At 43.5% G+C, this 14,824-nt stretch overlaps 1 protein-coding gene across 3 annotated transcripts in view; it reads right to left on the bottom strand.

Moving 5' to 3' along the window:
- znf827 (zinc finger protein 827) overlaps positions 1-14,824 on the bottom strand; it is a 59,192-nt gene that overhangs the window by 23,327 nt on the left and 21,041 nt on the right. For all 3 annotated transcript variants that reach the window (XM_044027912.1, XM_044027913.1, XM_044027914.1), the window contains exons 3-5: positions 13,642-13,814; positions 13,041-13,536; positions 6,627-6,905 (exon numbers count right to left, since the gene is read on the bottom strand). In XM_044027912.1, coding sequence (XP_043883847.1) covers positions 6,627-6,905; positions 13,041-13,536; positions 13,642-13,814 — 948 coding nt within the window. The remainder of the gene's footprint in view (positions 1-6,626; positions 6,906-13,040; positions 13,537-13,641; positions 13,815-14,824) is intronic.

Genomic DNA, 14,824 nt, shown 5'->3' with positions numbered 1-14,824 from the left:
CAGGAGGTCATACTTAAGACAGTACTGACGAAATCTAGACACTATACCTGGTAGGAATGTCTCGCTTCTCTCTTTGAAAGGCATGCACACAAAAAAAAAAGATTCAGACTGCCATGAAAGAATACTGGAACACATTAAAAAGGGAATATGTGATGCAGGCAATATTTTCTTAATGTAGAGCTACTGAGCTGTCAGATATTGGTTCTCTAATGGTCTCTAATAGCTATATTTAGAAGATTCAAATTAGAGCTACAGATAGTGCAGAATGTGCAGGGTATAAATAAATCAACTATACTGAAGGAAAAGAGAGCTTTCTTTGGGACGCTCTTTAGCATCTGTATATCCAAGTTGGTCAGTCTTTGGTAGTAAGTATGGCAGAAGGTAGCGTCTCTGTAGTGACAAGCAGGAGCAAGACAAAGCAGTGCAGTTGATACAGCGCTGCTGACATGGCGACTCAGCACGATTATGGGATATATGAATTTGGCAGGGCAGTGGGAGTTGTAGGAGGGGCGGGGTGGGGGAGCAGCAGAAACGGGGAAGAGGGAGGGAGATACATGACAGTAACCCTGTACTAACTCTACTACTCCTCCCCTCACACTCTCTTCTCCTCCTCTGCTTGGGTGGAACACCAAGACTAGCTGTGTGCTCATGCGAACATGCACATGTATCCACTTCAATGCGAGTATATTACACTGTTAATGTGGATACATTTAAGTATAACCCACTCGCCCCCACCCTCCTCCTCCTCCTCCTCAAGGTTCAGATGTCTGGTTTGCTGGTAGAAGCCAGTGTGTGGGGACACTGACAACCATCAGCCCACTAATCCCTTAATCAGGTGTCCAGAGCTGGCCAAGAGTAACCTAGAAGAGGCTGATGGGGGGGCAGAGCGGAGGAGGAGAGAGAGAGAGAGAGGGTGGGTGGAGGGGTAGGGGGCACTATGCTCCAAGGGTCAACCAAGGGACACGGGAGCTTCGATCTCTGGATCACCACCCTAACAACAGACACTGAGTGCACTGCTGAGCTGCATAAATGCTCACACATACACACACACAAAAACTCATACAAGTATTATGGGATACTACATGTCCTTGACCTTCCAATGCTGAAACAGACTTGCATACATCCCATAGAGCCCTTATGGAGAGTCACGAGTCGATGGAATACAATATTTAATTGTAAACACACGGTGCCTTATTAAAAGTATCACATCACAGTAGGTCACTTTAAAACAAAGAAACACAATGATACTTTATACGGCTCTTATGCTGAGTGCATGACCTAATGTTCTGAAACCATAAAAAAGGTTTCAATGGTGAACAGCTTCTACCTTTTGTTCATTTGAAAGCAGGTGTAACAATAAAATACACTCACCAATTATACATCTTTGTTCTGGTAGCTGAAGTTTCTTTGGTAAACAAACAGTGGACTTTTATTTTTTTGTTGAGTTTTACAATACTGCTAAGGCCTCATGTCTCTACATAGACAAATGCACATCCAAGGATAGCATGGGTGTCAACTATGACGACTGATGATGATTTGATAACTACTAAGACATGGGCAGCCCTCACTCACATTTTGGTCAAAGTTAATGGTGGTGCACATCTCTATATACAGTCAGCTCAGTGAGGCATTTGCTTCAGCACAAATTTGGGATATTTAAGGTTAACAGATTGCATCAGTTTTTTTGTTTTACTATTTTGTATTCTCACATCTTATCTAGTGATATTGCTATTTTTCCAGTATCAAACCAATACTGTCTCAACCCTAAATTTGAATCTTTAGTAAATACTACGAAAGGTTATAAATGACAGCTCCAAGTGTAACAATGTTGCACACTTACAGTATGTGTGTATGTGAGCTGCATGCCAAGTCTCAATGTACTAAAAATGACTTGTTCTCAGCGCAGACACTCAGCGTTCTCAGCGCAAAACTCAAGTTTTGAGTCAGTACTAAAGTGATTGGGGTTTGCGTGATCAACATTGACCTCCAGTGTCTACTTCAATCTGTGTGGACGTAATTGTCTGTTTCACTGAATATACACAGCAGAAAGGCACAGACCTGGGATCGAGTTGTAACTACATTGCACAAAAATGCCACGTACCATTTGGTGATTTAATGCATGCTAAGTCAATTTACTGAAATGCTTTGATACATCGACAGCACTGGAGTAAAAGCAGGTAGTGGGAGAGACAGGCAGAAGAAGAAGCCCAGAATAAGGGTAGAGAGAGAGAAAACTGTCAAAAAGTGCCAGAAAAAGAACACCCGAGGGTACTGATTCTGAAGAAAGGAAAGAAGAAAGCGGCATGAGTAAGAAGGGCTGGGGGAGGACAGAAAGATGAGGATTGGCTATAGCCTAAATGACAACCTCTCCACCTCTCCCCCTCCAGTTATCGTAGTCTACCCCTCTCAATGCTCTGTTATTCCACATCTCTGTTTCCCTGCCCCCACCTCACCTTTCTCTCTCCCTCACCCTCCCTCTCTCAATCTCTCTATTCTCCTGCTCTCTAGTCGACCTGCTCAGACAGGGGTGAAGAGTTCAGGCGCTTCAAAGGCTGCAGTGTGGAGACTTCATGTCATGTGGGAGCCACAGCAGCCTTGCCTGCAGACTTCACAGACAGCTGCTGCTACAATTGATCCTCGACCAGCTCGTCCTCAGTAGTTCGACTTTCCAGTGGTTGCAAAGCTGCAGCTACATCTGACTTCAGAGCTGTGTGCTTGATAAATAGCCCATACGGAGCCAGATATGGCCCTTATAAAGCAGTCCTAAACAAAAACATTTGGCACGAGCTAGAGCAGATTCAAGGCTACTAAAACTTTATCATATAAGGTCATGACAAAGGACTGTAAGTGATTGCCTCAGTGATTCTGTCAACCATCTCTCATATATAACAAGACACTGATAAAACAAACATACATAAGGGGGTAAAAGGAATCAGCTCTGCATTTCTATAAAGAGAACTATACGCCTTGTTGAGGAGGCAGTGAGACAGAATATGGAGGTAGGGAGGGTGGGAGTATGAGAGGTCAGCAAGCGGCCACACAGAGGGGGCATGTTGAGGACACTGTCAAAGTAGAGTAGAGCTTTACATAAAGTAAGACTGTACAGTAATGCCACTGTTGTGAATTAGAATGATGAACCGCTTGGACAGAATGCTGTGAAATGCCATATTGAGTAAATAGTGCAACCTTTAATGTGAGGGTAAGGATAAATGATGAGCGTTACATTCAGTTACAAACCACAAGAAGAAAGGCTATATATACTTGTTACTGTAATGCCAGTTCTTCCTTGGCTTAGTTTTTGGTTTATTCTAGAAGTTGCACAGTGGAATTATATACTAAATAAAGATTAATCCTCTTCTTTGTAATTTAAATGTTACTGTGGACTACAAGCAGTGCATGACATGTTTTTCTAACTTTCATCTTTACAGTTATGATATGGTGTGAAAGAGGAATGAGTCAGCATGTTACTTCTGACTTCTATGAGGTAAGATGCTGGTGTTGTATTAACAACTAGCTTTTTTAAATTGTGCTTAAAAGTAGTAAAAAAGGTGCATCATTGCACTGGAAATGTGTAGGTTTCACTGTGGTGGTTTGAATAGTCTGAGGCTAACACTCAAGTGAATAAGGAATGGGCAAAGAAAATACAATGTAATGATAAAATGTAGATGAACACATTATGCAACCAGCAGACACAATGAGAAGACATAATATAATTTAAGGAGGAATTCCACTGTACAGATTATATACCAGACCAGGTACAAATAAAGGACATTGAGTGGATATAGAGGGATGCATATGTTCCTATGCCTCTGTGTAATTTAGGCGGTGTTTCTCATTAATGTCAACAAATAGAACCTCATAAGCTAAAATTTGTTGTTGTGACTTCAGCTACCTGCTCCTAAGTGGACCAAATATTTTAATGCCACTTTTATTAGCGAGGTAAAAGGCATTGTAGAGGGGAGAGGGCCTGTAAAATGTCCTCAGAGATGGAAGGCCTATTTGTAAGGAATGACGAATTAGTAAAGCAAGTACAGTACAAAGTGTGATTTCACACCTATAGTGAGGGTGGTTGGATGGTGAGTGGGTGGCACGGCTGTTATCCACACGATGCCAGTCTGCCAGGGCACCACCTAGGGCCCCACACCTCCCTGTCCCCCTCCCTTCCTGCGACGCCATGTTCCCCTTGCCCTGCAACACCAATGCCCATCTGCTCGTACACGTTAGCCGCTGGCGCCAGGGACTATTTAGCCTGGTGTAATTAGCCCCCAGACACCGGCAGCCTGGTTTTAAACAGATGTGGGGGAGGTAGGCGACTCAACGCGACCAGCCAGTGTTTGATAAGGAAGAGAGGAAAGAGGGGGAAGGAGAGAAGAAGTAGTGACCTAGTTAAAGGGATGATGCAACTCGTGTTACAGCACTATGTGCAGTAATGATGACAACCCCACTTGTTCTGACTGCCCAATGCCATGGTTGGGGAAGGATGAGCAGCAGAAATTTAATTAGGTTGTCTATTTGCTGTACTGATGAGCAGGAATGGGGAAATAAGCAGTGTTTAATAGACAAATAGTAATGTTTTTAACAAAGAAAATGCTCAGGCTGTGCTCCCCTATTATTTCCTTATTAAGTAATCTCACCGGGTTATTGCATTCTGTTGCTGACCTTTATCAGAGTCTAGAAAGAGGTTATAATGTAGATGCCCTTGAACCCCATGACTGTAATCACACGTGACTGTAATGGTGTTGACCTTTTCCTGGATCTCTCCTGTCCTTCTCACCAACTTTCTCTCCTTCCCTTCCCCCAGGGTCATTTGAGGGTCCAGACTCTTGTCAAGGCTGTCACTCTAGACAGTCCTCTCCATCTACCACCCCCGCTGTTGCCATGGCAATGGACGGCACTGCACTCCAAGGACTATGTGAGGGGGCAGCGGGAGCCAGCAGATGGATGAACGCTGCAGCATCTTTCCCTAACCTAGGTCAACCTTGCAGAGCCAGTGTAAGTGATGGGAGGGAAAAAAATACAGGCCATGCTGCATGAGGACCAAAACTGGCAGGATAACCCATAGATCGGAAATAGTAAAATAAAAAAAATTAAAATTAAAAAAGTAGGGGGCCGAGGGAATAGTAATGAAACAATGAATAAAGGGTAGAGGTAATAGTGAAGGAATTACAAACCATTCTCTCAATGTCTATGACACAAAAAGGCCACTGTCTTGTTTGTTTGTTTGTTGTTGTTGTTCAAGTTGCAATCATGTCAGTTTTGTCTTCCTCAGACGCACACACAAAAGGACACGCACACACAGGGAAACGTGACCTGCGGGCAGGCAGTGGAGCAGCACACGTGTAGTACCACAGAGCTCACCGCTCACATGAGTCACTCTGAACACCGGTCGACTCAGAGAGAACAATAGCAATCGGTGTGTGGTGTCTGTAACAACGCATACACACTGGCACAGGATAAAAAGCCGCCGACAGAGCAATGCCCCACTGTGCCACCTTTAGGCTGCCATTTGCTTCATGTTTTTTTTATACTTGAATGTATACTTATTGTCAGTATAGCAAAATGTGTACATGTTCCAAAGTAGCAGCAGTCTATGAGGCCTACTAGGTTTTAGACCAACTTAAATGTTAAAAACCTAAGAAGGATGTAATGAATGCATTTAATTGTTAATCAGAAAATCACATTTTCACATGCATTATATGGTAAAACATAAACACTAGCACTGTTGATGTACAATACTTGGCTAAAAGGTTGAGAGGGACACTTAAGCAGTCCACAGTCTGTCCACAACACACTTGAACCAGATGTAGCACTAAATTGTGATTTAGATCCAAGCTAAAATAGATGGTTGCACAAAGCATTAAAGCAATGGTCACCACTTGCATAATGCACACACAATGTGCTACAAACTTGAGAGCAATGCTGTCAGTCTCTGACTGAGGACTTGGTAGCAAGAATCCTGCTGAACTCAAACCAGGAGATTTTAAGCCTAAATCATGCAGCAGTAGCTTATTGTGAGACCAGAGTGGCGCCCCCTAGGTTAGGCCATGATGTTTGTGAAAATTTGTCATGGAAAGAGCAAGTAAGGGATGAGTTTTTATTTGCCAGTTTGCCGTGTTTTGTAGCGGAACGTAAGAGAAAACAGCGACTATAAAAATGAATCTACACTTTGTTCCACAATAGGTGGAACAACCTGATGCAGAGAGGGAGAGACAGAAAATGAAGGGTCAAGACAAGCGACCTGAATATCATCACAGAAGTTTTCAGCCACTACCCTGTACAGAGGCTGCAGAGAGAGAAAAAACATTCCACACTATTTGTTTTTTCCCCCACACAGGTACACTTTGTTCACCTTTGAGAAGACCCCAATTTTAGCTTGGTTAGGTGTGCCATTGAAGAAAACAACAGAACCCTTTTATGGCAGTTTGTGACATAACCTCTGGCCTACAGCTAACCTTCTGCGCTGAAACTCAAAAAAGCTGACCAACACACACAGAAAAATAGGACATGCATGATCTCTTCATTACAAGAAATATTTATGTATATAATGACCACTGAAAGCTGTACAGCTGATTTGCATTTCCCCTTTAACGTAATAAAAATTGCACAAATCCATAACTAGGGCCTACCTGAAAGCTTAATCAGCAGCTCGGACGCCACCTTCACGTTGATATCCTGGCTCAGCAAGCTGTTCTTAGCCATGGGGCTTCCTTCTCTTGGTTTCAGTGGCCCTGAGCGCTCATTGACTGCTGCATGCGCTGTTGTTCCGTCCTGACAAAATGACCCAGGAAAGCTTGGATGGACCTGGCTCATGGACTGGGAGGATGGTCTAGGGCTGAGTGCTTCTTCTACTTTGGGCTCTTCCTTCAGGTGGAATGGAGACTTGAGCGTCTCCCTCTGGTTGGCCGCTGCAACGAGAAAGAGATAGAAGACCAAAAGAATGAGAGGACATGAAGAGGAGAAATTGTGTCAAGGGCAGGAGGAGGAAAGACCTTGTACCTTTTAAAAGACTTACTTTTAAAAAGGTGCCTGAATGTCTCAGCAATAACACAAGATCATGTGGAGGCTTGCCATTGTCTTTCTGGGTTACAGATTTTGTTCTAAATATTACTGGTCCTTCAACCGGTCATCAATACTTCAAAAACATTAACAAGTGAAATTTAATGTGTCATAGGACCTGCTTATTTTAAAGCTTAACATAAGTATAAAGGACTGTATCCACACACACACAACAGGACATATGACCAGCAGAAATATTCAAATTAAAGGAAACAACAAAGTGAACCATAGTGGATTTTCTTATAGTAATATCACTTTCCACAATCCGCGCGGTGTAGGTCAACACAAGGTGAAGCCTCATTGCTGTCCGTCTTTCATCTTTAGGGCAACAAATTCCCATCATCCCCTTCTTCCTTTGTCCTTCACATTGCTACTTTCTCCATCCCATTCATTTCAGTGCACGTTATTCTTCACATCAGTCCATTTTAAGTCTGGTTTGTCTCGTTCCTTTGTACCTCTGACATCTTCCAAATCCATTTCAGACTAAGAACATTAAACAATTCCGCTGTTTCGATGGGACCCGATAGCAATCAGCTTATCCACCATCTCAGCTTAGGTTAGGGAGTGAACTGTCACAAGCATCCCTCTGCTCTACAGCCATCTTCAAGAAAAACTGGGCCACATTTAATCCGCCTTAGATGAATAATTAATAATTAGACATGGAGCAACTTCCGATAGCCGCCAAGAAAAGAACAGCAGGCCATGCACATGTCTTTGTGTCTCCCAGCACGTTCCACTACACCGTGTGCTAAAAACTACGGTTTACACAGACTATGATTTACAGTGTTTACATTTAAAATGGTAAGATTATAATGATGCATTGTTGTCATATATATCTATATAGCCCACATGAAATAGGGAAGCAAGATTGTATGCAAGACTCAACAACGTTGAGAGGTCTTTGTTTTTTAAGTCAGAATAAATAAGACAACAGGGCTGCAGCATTACCCAACAGGGCATCACTTAAAATACGTAATATTTCCATGATTGTTGTTAATTACAAAAATATCTGCAAGACACTTATTCCTCAAAGAGGAGGTGGGAGAGACAGAAATCAGAAAATATATTTGCTGAAGTTCCACAGGTAAGGAGGTCACTAAATAGATACTGATTCATCTCTAAAGACACATCTGGAATGCACTGATGCAAACTGATATTGAATATCGGCCCCGATGTTGACAAAATAACCAGATAACTGGATAATGGGGATGATCTATGATGCCAATTTATTCACTTAAACTCTATGTCTGTGAGTGCAATGCATGCTGCATCACGTGTCAGCAGCACAGATCAACAACATGGAGCGAGTTAAAGAATCAGGTATTTGGAATTATTTTACGTTTGGCATGCCAACGAGTTTGACGGCTACTTGCAATATCTGCAAGGTAAATGTTACAAGACGTGGTGGTAACACGGCAAAATACAACATTACCGACTTAATCAAGCTCCTCTAAAAGCATCAAACTAAAAAGCATGAAACCCCAAAGAAGGGAAAGACTTCTAGCTGACAGCATAAATGCAACACTAGTGTAGAAAGTGAGATACTGCTCAATGTGGATGAGAAAGAAAAGGACTCGCACCGGAGGGAGCAGAAATGCTTGTTTTCATGAGAAAGAACCTGCCATTGATGCTTCAGTGAACATTCTGGGTAACAACAGGTCACTGGGTAGTGGGAGACTGCACTACATGTTTACAAATAAGTTTGACTTCTGTTTGTGTGTGTTTGACTTAGTTTAGCTATTTATTTATCATCAGTTTCAGCTGCTAAATGTTATAGGATTGTATTTTGATTTCCTGTTTGCACAAAATGGAAACAAATGAGTTTGATTCCTGTTTATGTTTGAATGTTTTATAAAGATATAAAAGTAATGTTTAAGTTGAGCCTGATGCCTTCAGCAGTCTCTTCCACATGGTAGACAGTTTATTAATGGTATCGGTATTGGGTATCAGCTGATATGCAAAGGCCAGGCATCGGTATCAGGACTGAAAAAGACGGATTGGTGCATCCCAGATTTAAACAAATTTGACTGAGGTTAAATGTGCCAGCAAACACACACACACACACACACATCTCCTAAAACAAGCCCCGACACCTCAAACAATCTGTGCACCATGCCATGTGCACACTCTCAGTCTTACATACTAGTAGACACATAGGGCATGGATTTAAGAAAGGCCATCACTCTTGAGGAGACTGCTGACCAGTCTCCTCTTGACCCAGCAGAGATCTGCTCTGTTCCTCACCCTACTGTCTCACCTAACATCTCTAACAGCCACGGGCCTGCCACCCCCTGCTCGCATCATCAATCTGTGCCAGCTCTGGCCCCTCTGATTAATGATGATCTACGCCAGAGGGATAGAGGCCTCAGGGACAGGGGATACAGGGCATGAAAAGGGGACAGGTGCTGGTGTTTTGACCAACCATGCGGTGTCATGATGCCACAGTGCCACACCATGGCAGGCTGGGGCTGTAGTTCAAAACGGGCAGAGAGAGGAGGCTGAGCAGTGGGGGTGGGGGATGACCTTCAAGTTCAGGGGCAGTGGCGCAGGGTCACACGCGGCACCAGCTGGAAATGTCATACCGTCAGATGTCAGCGGGCAGGCTAAGTATAACCTGGTCAGCACCTGGAAGGACGTCCTCTAATTAGAAGCGTGTTGGGCCATGTCGGATCAGACAGGGACACCACACTTGGTCACCATCTCACAAACACACATAAAAATACACTATCCCTTTTACCTGCACAGCCACATACAACACAACACATGCTGCATTACTATGCAATACGATGCTGGGATGCATATGAACCACTGAAAAATACAGACCCAACACAAACTCAGCTTCTTAAATTCTCCTCACTTCTTACCCTAATGAGAACAACAACATCCACAGGTCATGCACTCACACACACAAGTCAGATCACTCTGGTGACCTTTTGGATCATCGCTATATATAGAGTGTATTTCCACTCAGAATCAGAATCTATATTAGAGAGGCCACTGAATTATTAAGTGGTCTAATCCAATGGGCATATTTTTTTTTTCTATAAAATGATGGCTCAAAGATAAAGAGCCATTAACCAGTGTCAAAAGGAAAAAAATATCAGCCTACAATCTTATACTTCAGCTTATTGTCCACTAGGATTTTGACAATCACAATGGCATCATGCACATTCAGTCTATGGCAGATGATCTTGTGAAGTGAACACAGATCTGAGGAGGAGATGTGCATCTCTATGTGACTGGGTTTCTCTTCTGTTAGATTCCTGCCTCTGTGAGTGTGTACTGAGGCCAGGGTCAGCTCCTTGTGCATGATACTGTAAAGCTGCTTCCAGCTCAGGGTTGACGATGCCATCAGTTTGTGTCCATGTTACAACACTCTTCTGACATCTGCCACCAACGCGACGTCTATTGCCGTTCTCTTTCCTGTTCGTCTCTCTTTCGCCGCACTTTTCTCTCGTGCTTCATCTGTCTCTCTGCCAGGTGCTTGTCCACTCTGCCTCACCTCTCACTCCACGGCCAGGGCTTCCGTCAAATAACTTCATTAGCTTTCCACCTCTGTCACGCTGGCCTGATCCCCCTCTGACAATTGGCTGCTGTTTTCTCGTGGAGGAAAAAAAAATGTACAGGGCTACATGGAGCAGGTTGAGAACTCAACAATAGCTGACAGTGTGCTAGACAGTGGACAGTGATACTGATGGCTGCAGTGGGGATGTATGTACCAGAGGTCACACACAAAAGGCCTGCCTGTGTCTGCTCAAGCAGAGCTGAAAAGCAGGGGGACATAAGATTACAGATTGAATAAAAAATATTCTAAAAGAGCCTAAGCTAAATACGGGACATTTCAGTATTTAGGTGTCATTCACCAAGTCAACCAAGAAATGGTGTAACTTGAACATACAATAATAGATCATAACAGAACAGGACATGACGATAGAGAATAATATACATGTTCCACAAGGTTATTAAAAATTCTCAGGTTTACACGTGTTAAAATTCTGCCTGTGCTTCATCCGACTGTAGCAAAGCATTGCATGCATATTCTCAGAGGACAAAGATAAATAAGACAACCGCAGAAGCATCATGACAGATGCAACACCTCCCACAACCCCCTGCATGCCAATTATTCACACCCAGCCAGGGTCAAGCTCGTTGTGCCTGTGTCACCGCAGCAGGGAGGTGGGGCTGGCGTTTGGAGGGTGCGCAGTGCCCACTGTCATTATTAACTCAGGGTCCACTGGGCACAGGGTAGGGGCTGTGCATTTCAAAGTGCCTCGGTGGCTTTCATCTCTGAATCAAAATGTGGATCACACTGGATAGCTAACGGTTGTGTCAGCGTGCAAGGATAAAAATCAAAGGGTATCAGTATAACACTCAGTGGGAAGCAGGGCAGCCAAAAAAATGATATGCTTATGATGTCAGAGGTCAGAAAGAGTTCAGTGGCTTTTTATGCCTGGGGAACTCAATGCAACTCCCTCTTTACCGCTTTCTCCCTCTCCCTCGCTTGCTGTCACATTATCTGTCTTTTTTTTTTTATCTTTCCCTTTCCAGCTTTTTATACAACCCCTCCTCCTCCTCCTTGTGGGATTGAGGCACTGAGACAGCAGTGTAAAAGCAGGAGGGATGAGCTGCTCGTGTACACCCTCAATCTGGGTTGGCAGAGAGGTCAAAAGAAATAGAGTCTCGAAGTCCCTGGAGGAACCTCCTCACCTCTCCCTCTCTGACCCTCTGACTGCTCTGTGGCATGGTCTCACCATGATCTGAGGCCAGTTTTTCCTCATTCTCATAGCCCATACCTTTAACTCCTGCCCCCAACAAACAGTAAACTTTGTGATCAAAGACGCAATATTTACGAAATCCCCATCACCATGCATTCAAGTTGAACATCTTGTCCGGTGTTTTTATATCCTCTCTCATTGTCCTTGAATGATGCCCTGACTAAGATGTCCGCCAAGTGACACTGGACTGACATTGTGAGGAGCCATCTTGGCTCCTTTGGGAGTTGCCTGGGCTTAATTGTGCAGTCTGGGAGTGAAGTGCAACTGGCACCCAGGAGGCATCCATGTGGCGCCGGGGCATGCGATATTGAGGGGGAGTTAACTAAACCAGCCCAATCCCTGTGCATCCTGGCGGGGTCACAGGATGGTGCTGAGGGCGCTAATCATTTCAAATTATGAATTCCTTTTTAATAATGAATTATGCATAAATTTTTAATTAATCTAATGTTCCCAGGGTTTTTTCCTCCCATCCGCACTCAAGATCTCAATCTAATTACACAGCATTAAGTGGAAGAGTGGCAGCCATAGCCTCGACCCCATTGCTGAACCTTGGACAACCTTTCTCCATCAATCTTGCTTTTCTCCTGGTTTATCCTTTGATATTTTGCAACATGGTGAAATGCATCTAAACATGGCCTTGGTCTAATATGCCTGACAGCAGCATGACTGTTTAGCTAAAAAATGCTGCATCATTATGTTGAAAAACTAAAACATTCACATCACATGGCAACTTGTATTGTAAAAGGACACCTTACTGTCAGCACAGTCATTTCGAGATCTAATTGTTTTAAAAACCATTAAAATCTGTTCACAGAGAAGAACTGTGGCATTGACCTGAAACTATAAACATAAGACTGTTTACACATCTTATGAATGTTATTTCTGGTGACAGGGAAAGAATCAAAAACAACATCAGATCAGCACAGAAATGCTTGTGATAAAAGTGCAGCTGTGATGACTGGAGTTGCAAAGTCAAGTTGAGAAAATGGTACAATAAACAAAATAATTATGGATTACAGGAGTCAAGCTATTAGTGTCTCTGAATTAACTATTTCTCTTGCGTTTCTCAAAACCACATCACTTTAAGTAGAACAAGTATTTGCTTTTTTATATTTGATGATAACATTTGAACTACAAGAGTATTCACAGATATAAGACGATAGAATAGATTCAAATAGAGTTGAAGTGACTTTAAATATTCATGCTAACCTGATAGCTTTATAAGCAGGTCAGTAGCCGTCTTAGTGGTGATGTCAGGGCTGAACAGGGAGGCTGTGGTTGGACCACTAGGACTGGATCTGACCCCGACTCCAACACCAACTCCAGGTAGGTCCATGGAGTTGGCACTGCTGCTGGGACGGTCCCTGCAGATGCTAAATGGCGAGAGCACAGACAGGTCTCTCTCCTGTGGTTCCTCCTTGATGTGGACATGATTGGAGGAAGCCTCGACTGGAGGGGATGTCTGCTGTGGAGTGTCCGAGTGTAGCGGGGACACCTCTGGCCCTCTCAGGTCTGTGGAGCCGGTGTCGTCCATCAGGGAGCCTTCGCCCTCTGTGTCGGTGGTGAGCTCTTCTTTCACCTTGACGTCTGTGCGGGGGAAGTGCTGGTGGCAGCGCATGTGAAGCTTTAGACTGAAGTGACGGGAAGAGGTGAAGGGGCAAAGTTCACACTGGAACGTCTCACCGCGGTCCTGGTGCTGATGTACCTGAAGAAAACAGGACAATTTCAGACACAAGAGACAGGGGTTTTTTTTTCTCTACAATTATTAATTATTATTAGCAAGAGACATGATCTCAAGATATGCTCTCACCTTCATGTGGGACTTGAGATTGTCTTTGCGAGCACAGCGGAAGGGGCACAGTGGACACTGGTGGCTTTTTAAGCCTGTGTGAATGACCATGTGTCTCTTCCAGTAGCTCTTGCGTTTGATGACCAGTCCACACACCGGACACTGGAAAGGTTTGCCACCATCCTCAGGAGAGCCTTGAAGGGACCACAGGTCAGTGTTATGTGATATTATTTACAAAGAATGTCGAAGTCACTACAGTATTCACAGATATGCAAAAGACAATCTCTGCACACCTAATTGTGAAAACTATCAAGGGATATGCCAGCTGGAAGCAATAGAACAATGGAAGTAAAAACTCGAGCATGTTTTAGTATCTCGATTATTGTTGTTGGCTTCATATCCGGCATCCATTACTGTTTAATTGGTCTTATTAGAAAGAGGCATGATTGCATTACAAATTCTACAAGGGCCTGTCAGGATGGCTTCATAAGTATTCCAGCACCGTTCTTTGAAAAACATCTGGTAATCAGTGTTTGGTGAAATTACTGTGCTCAGCCATTCATTGACCTGAGGTGTAAAACCTCGAGACTGCCTATTTGCAACAATAAACTGCCATCTGCGGCCCAACCTCTACAAGCACAGCAGAGATCACAAAGCAAAAATGACTTAAGCTTACTTTTAGTTGAGGCCTGTGAAGCTGAAATAAAACAGGAGAGTTTCTCTGGTACATTTATCTTGTGTGTGTAAATGTCTGTTTTCTGTGTAATCACAGCCACATTCTAAAAAAAACAGGGAATAAGCTTTCCTTTGTGTATGAAGAGAGCGCATAAGAAAGCAATACAGCGTTATAGCAGCATTGGCAAGGGACAACAATAAAACAAGACATGACAGTCAATAATCAAGGTCACATTTTTCAGTCTGGCGACCAAACAACTACCTGCATCTTTACAGCACTGCACGACCTTGACAGCCCATGGGTTAGAGCAGACCCCCCCTCTTTAGCATGCACATCACAGAATATTACATCAACTGCCTCATCTGTCTGAAGTCAATTTGATCCAGCCATTTTAGATTTGGCGGGGTTGCGACACAATCCCTCAAAAGTGCCCATCCATCTCTCTGAAAACATTCTGTTCTCCCTAAAGGCTACTTAGTTAGAGCCAGCATTTTTAAACGTTCTTTCTCTCTGTGCACTTGCGTGAGA

This window comes from Solea senegalensis, linkage group LG6 (genome assembly GCF_019176455.1).
Source record: "Solea senegalensis isolate Sse05_10M linkage group LG6, IFAPA_SoseM_1, whole genome shotgun sequence".
In the NCBI taxonomy this organism is placed as follows: Eukaryota; Metazoa; Chordata; class Actinopteri; order Pleuronectiformes; family Soleidae; genus Solea; species Solea senegalensis.
Note: the sequence above shows the minus strand (reverse complement) of the source record. Positions and strands in the feature narration are given on the sequence as shown.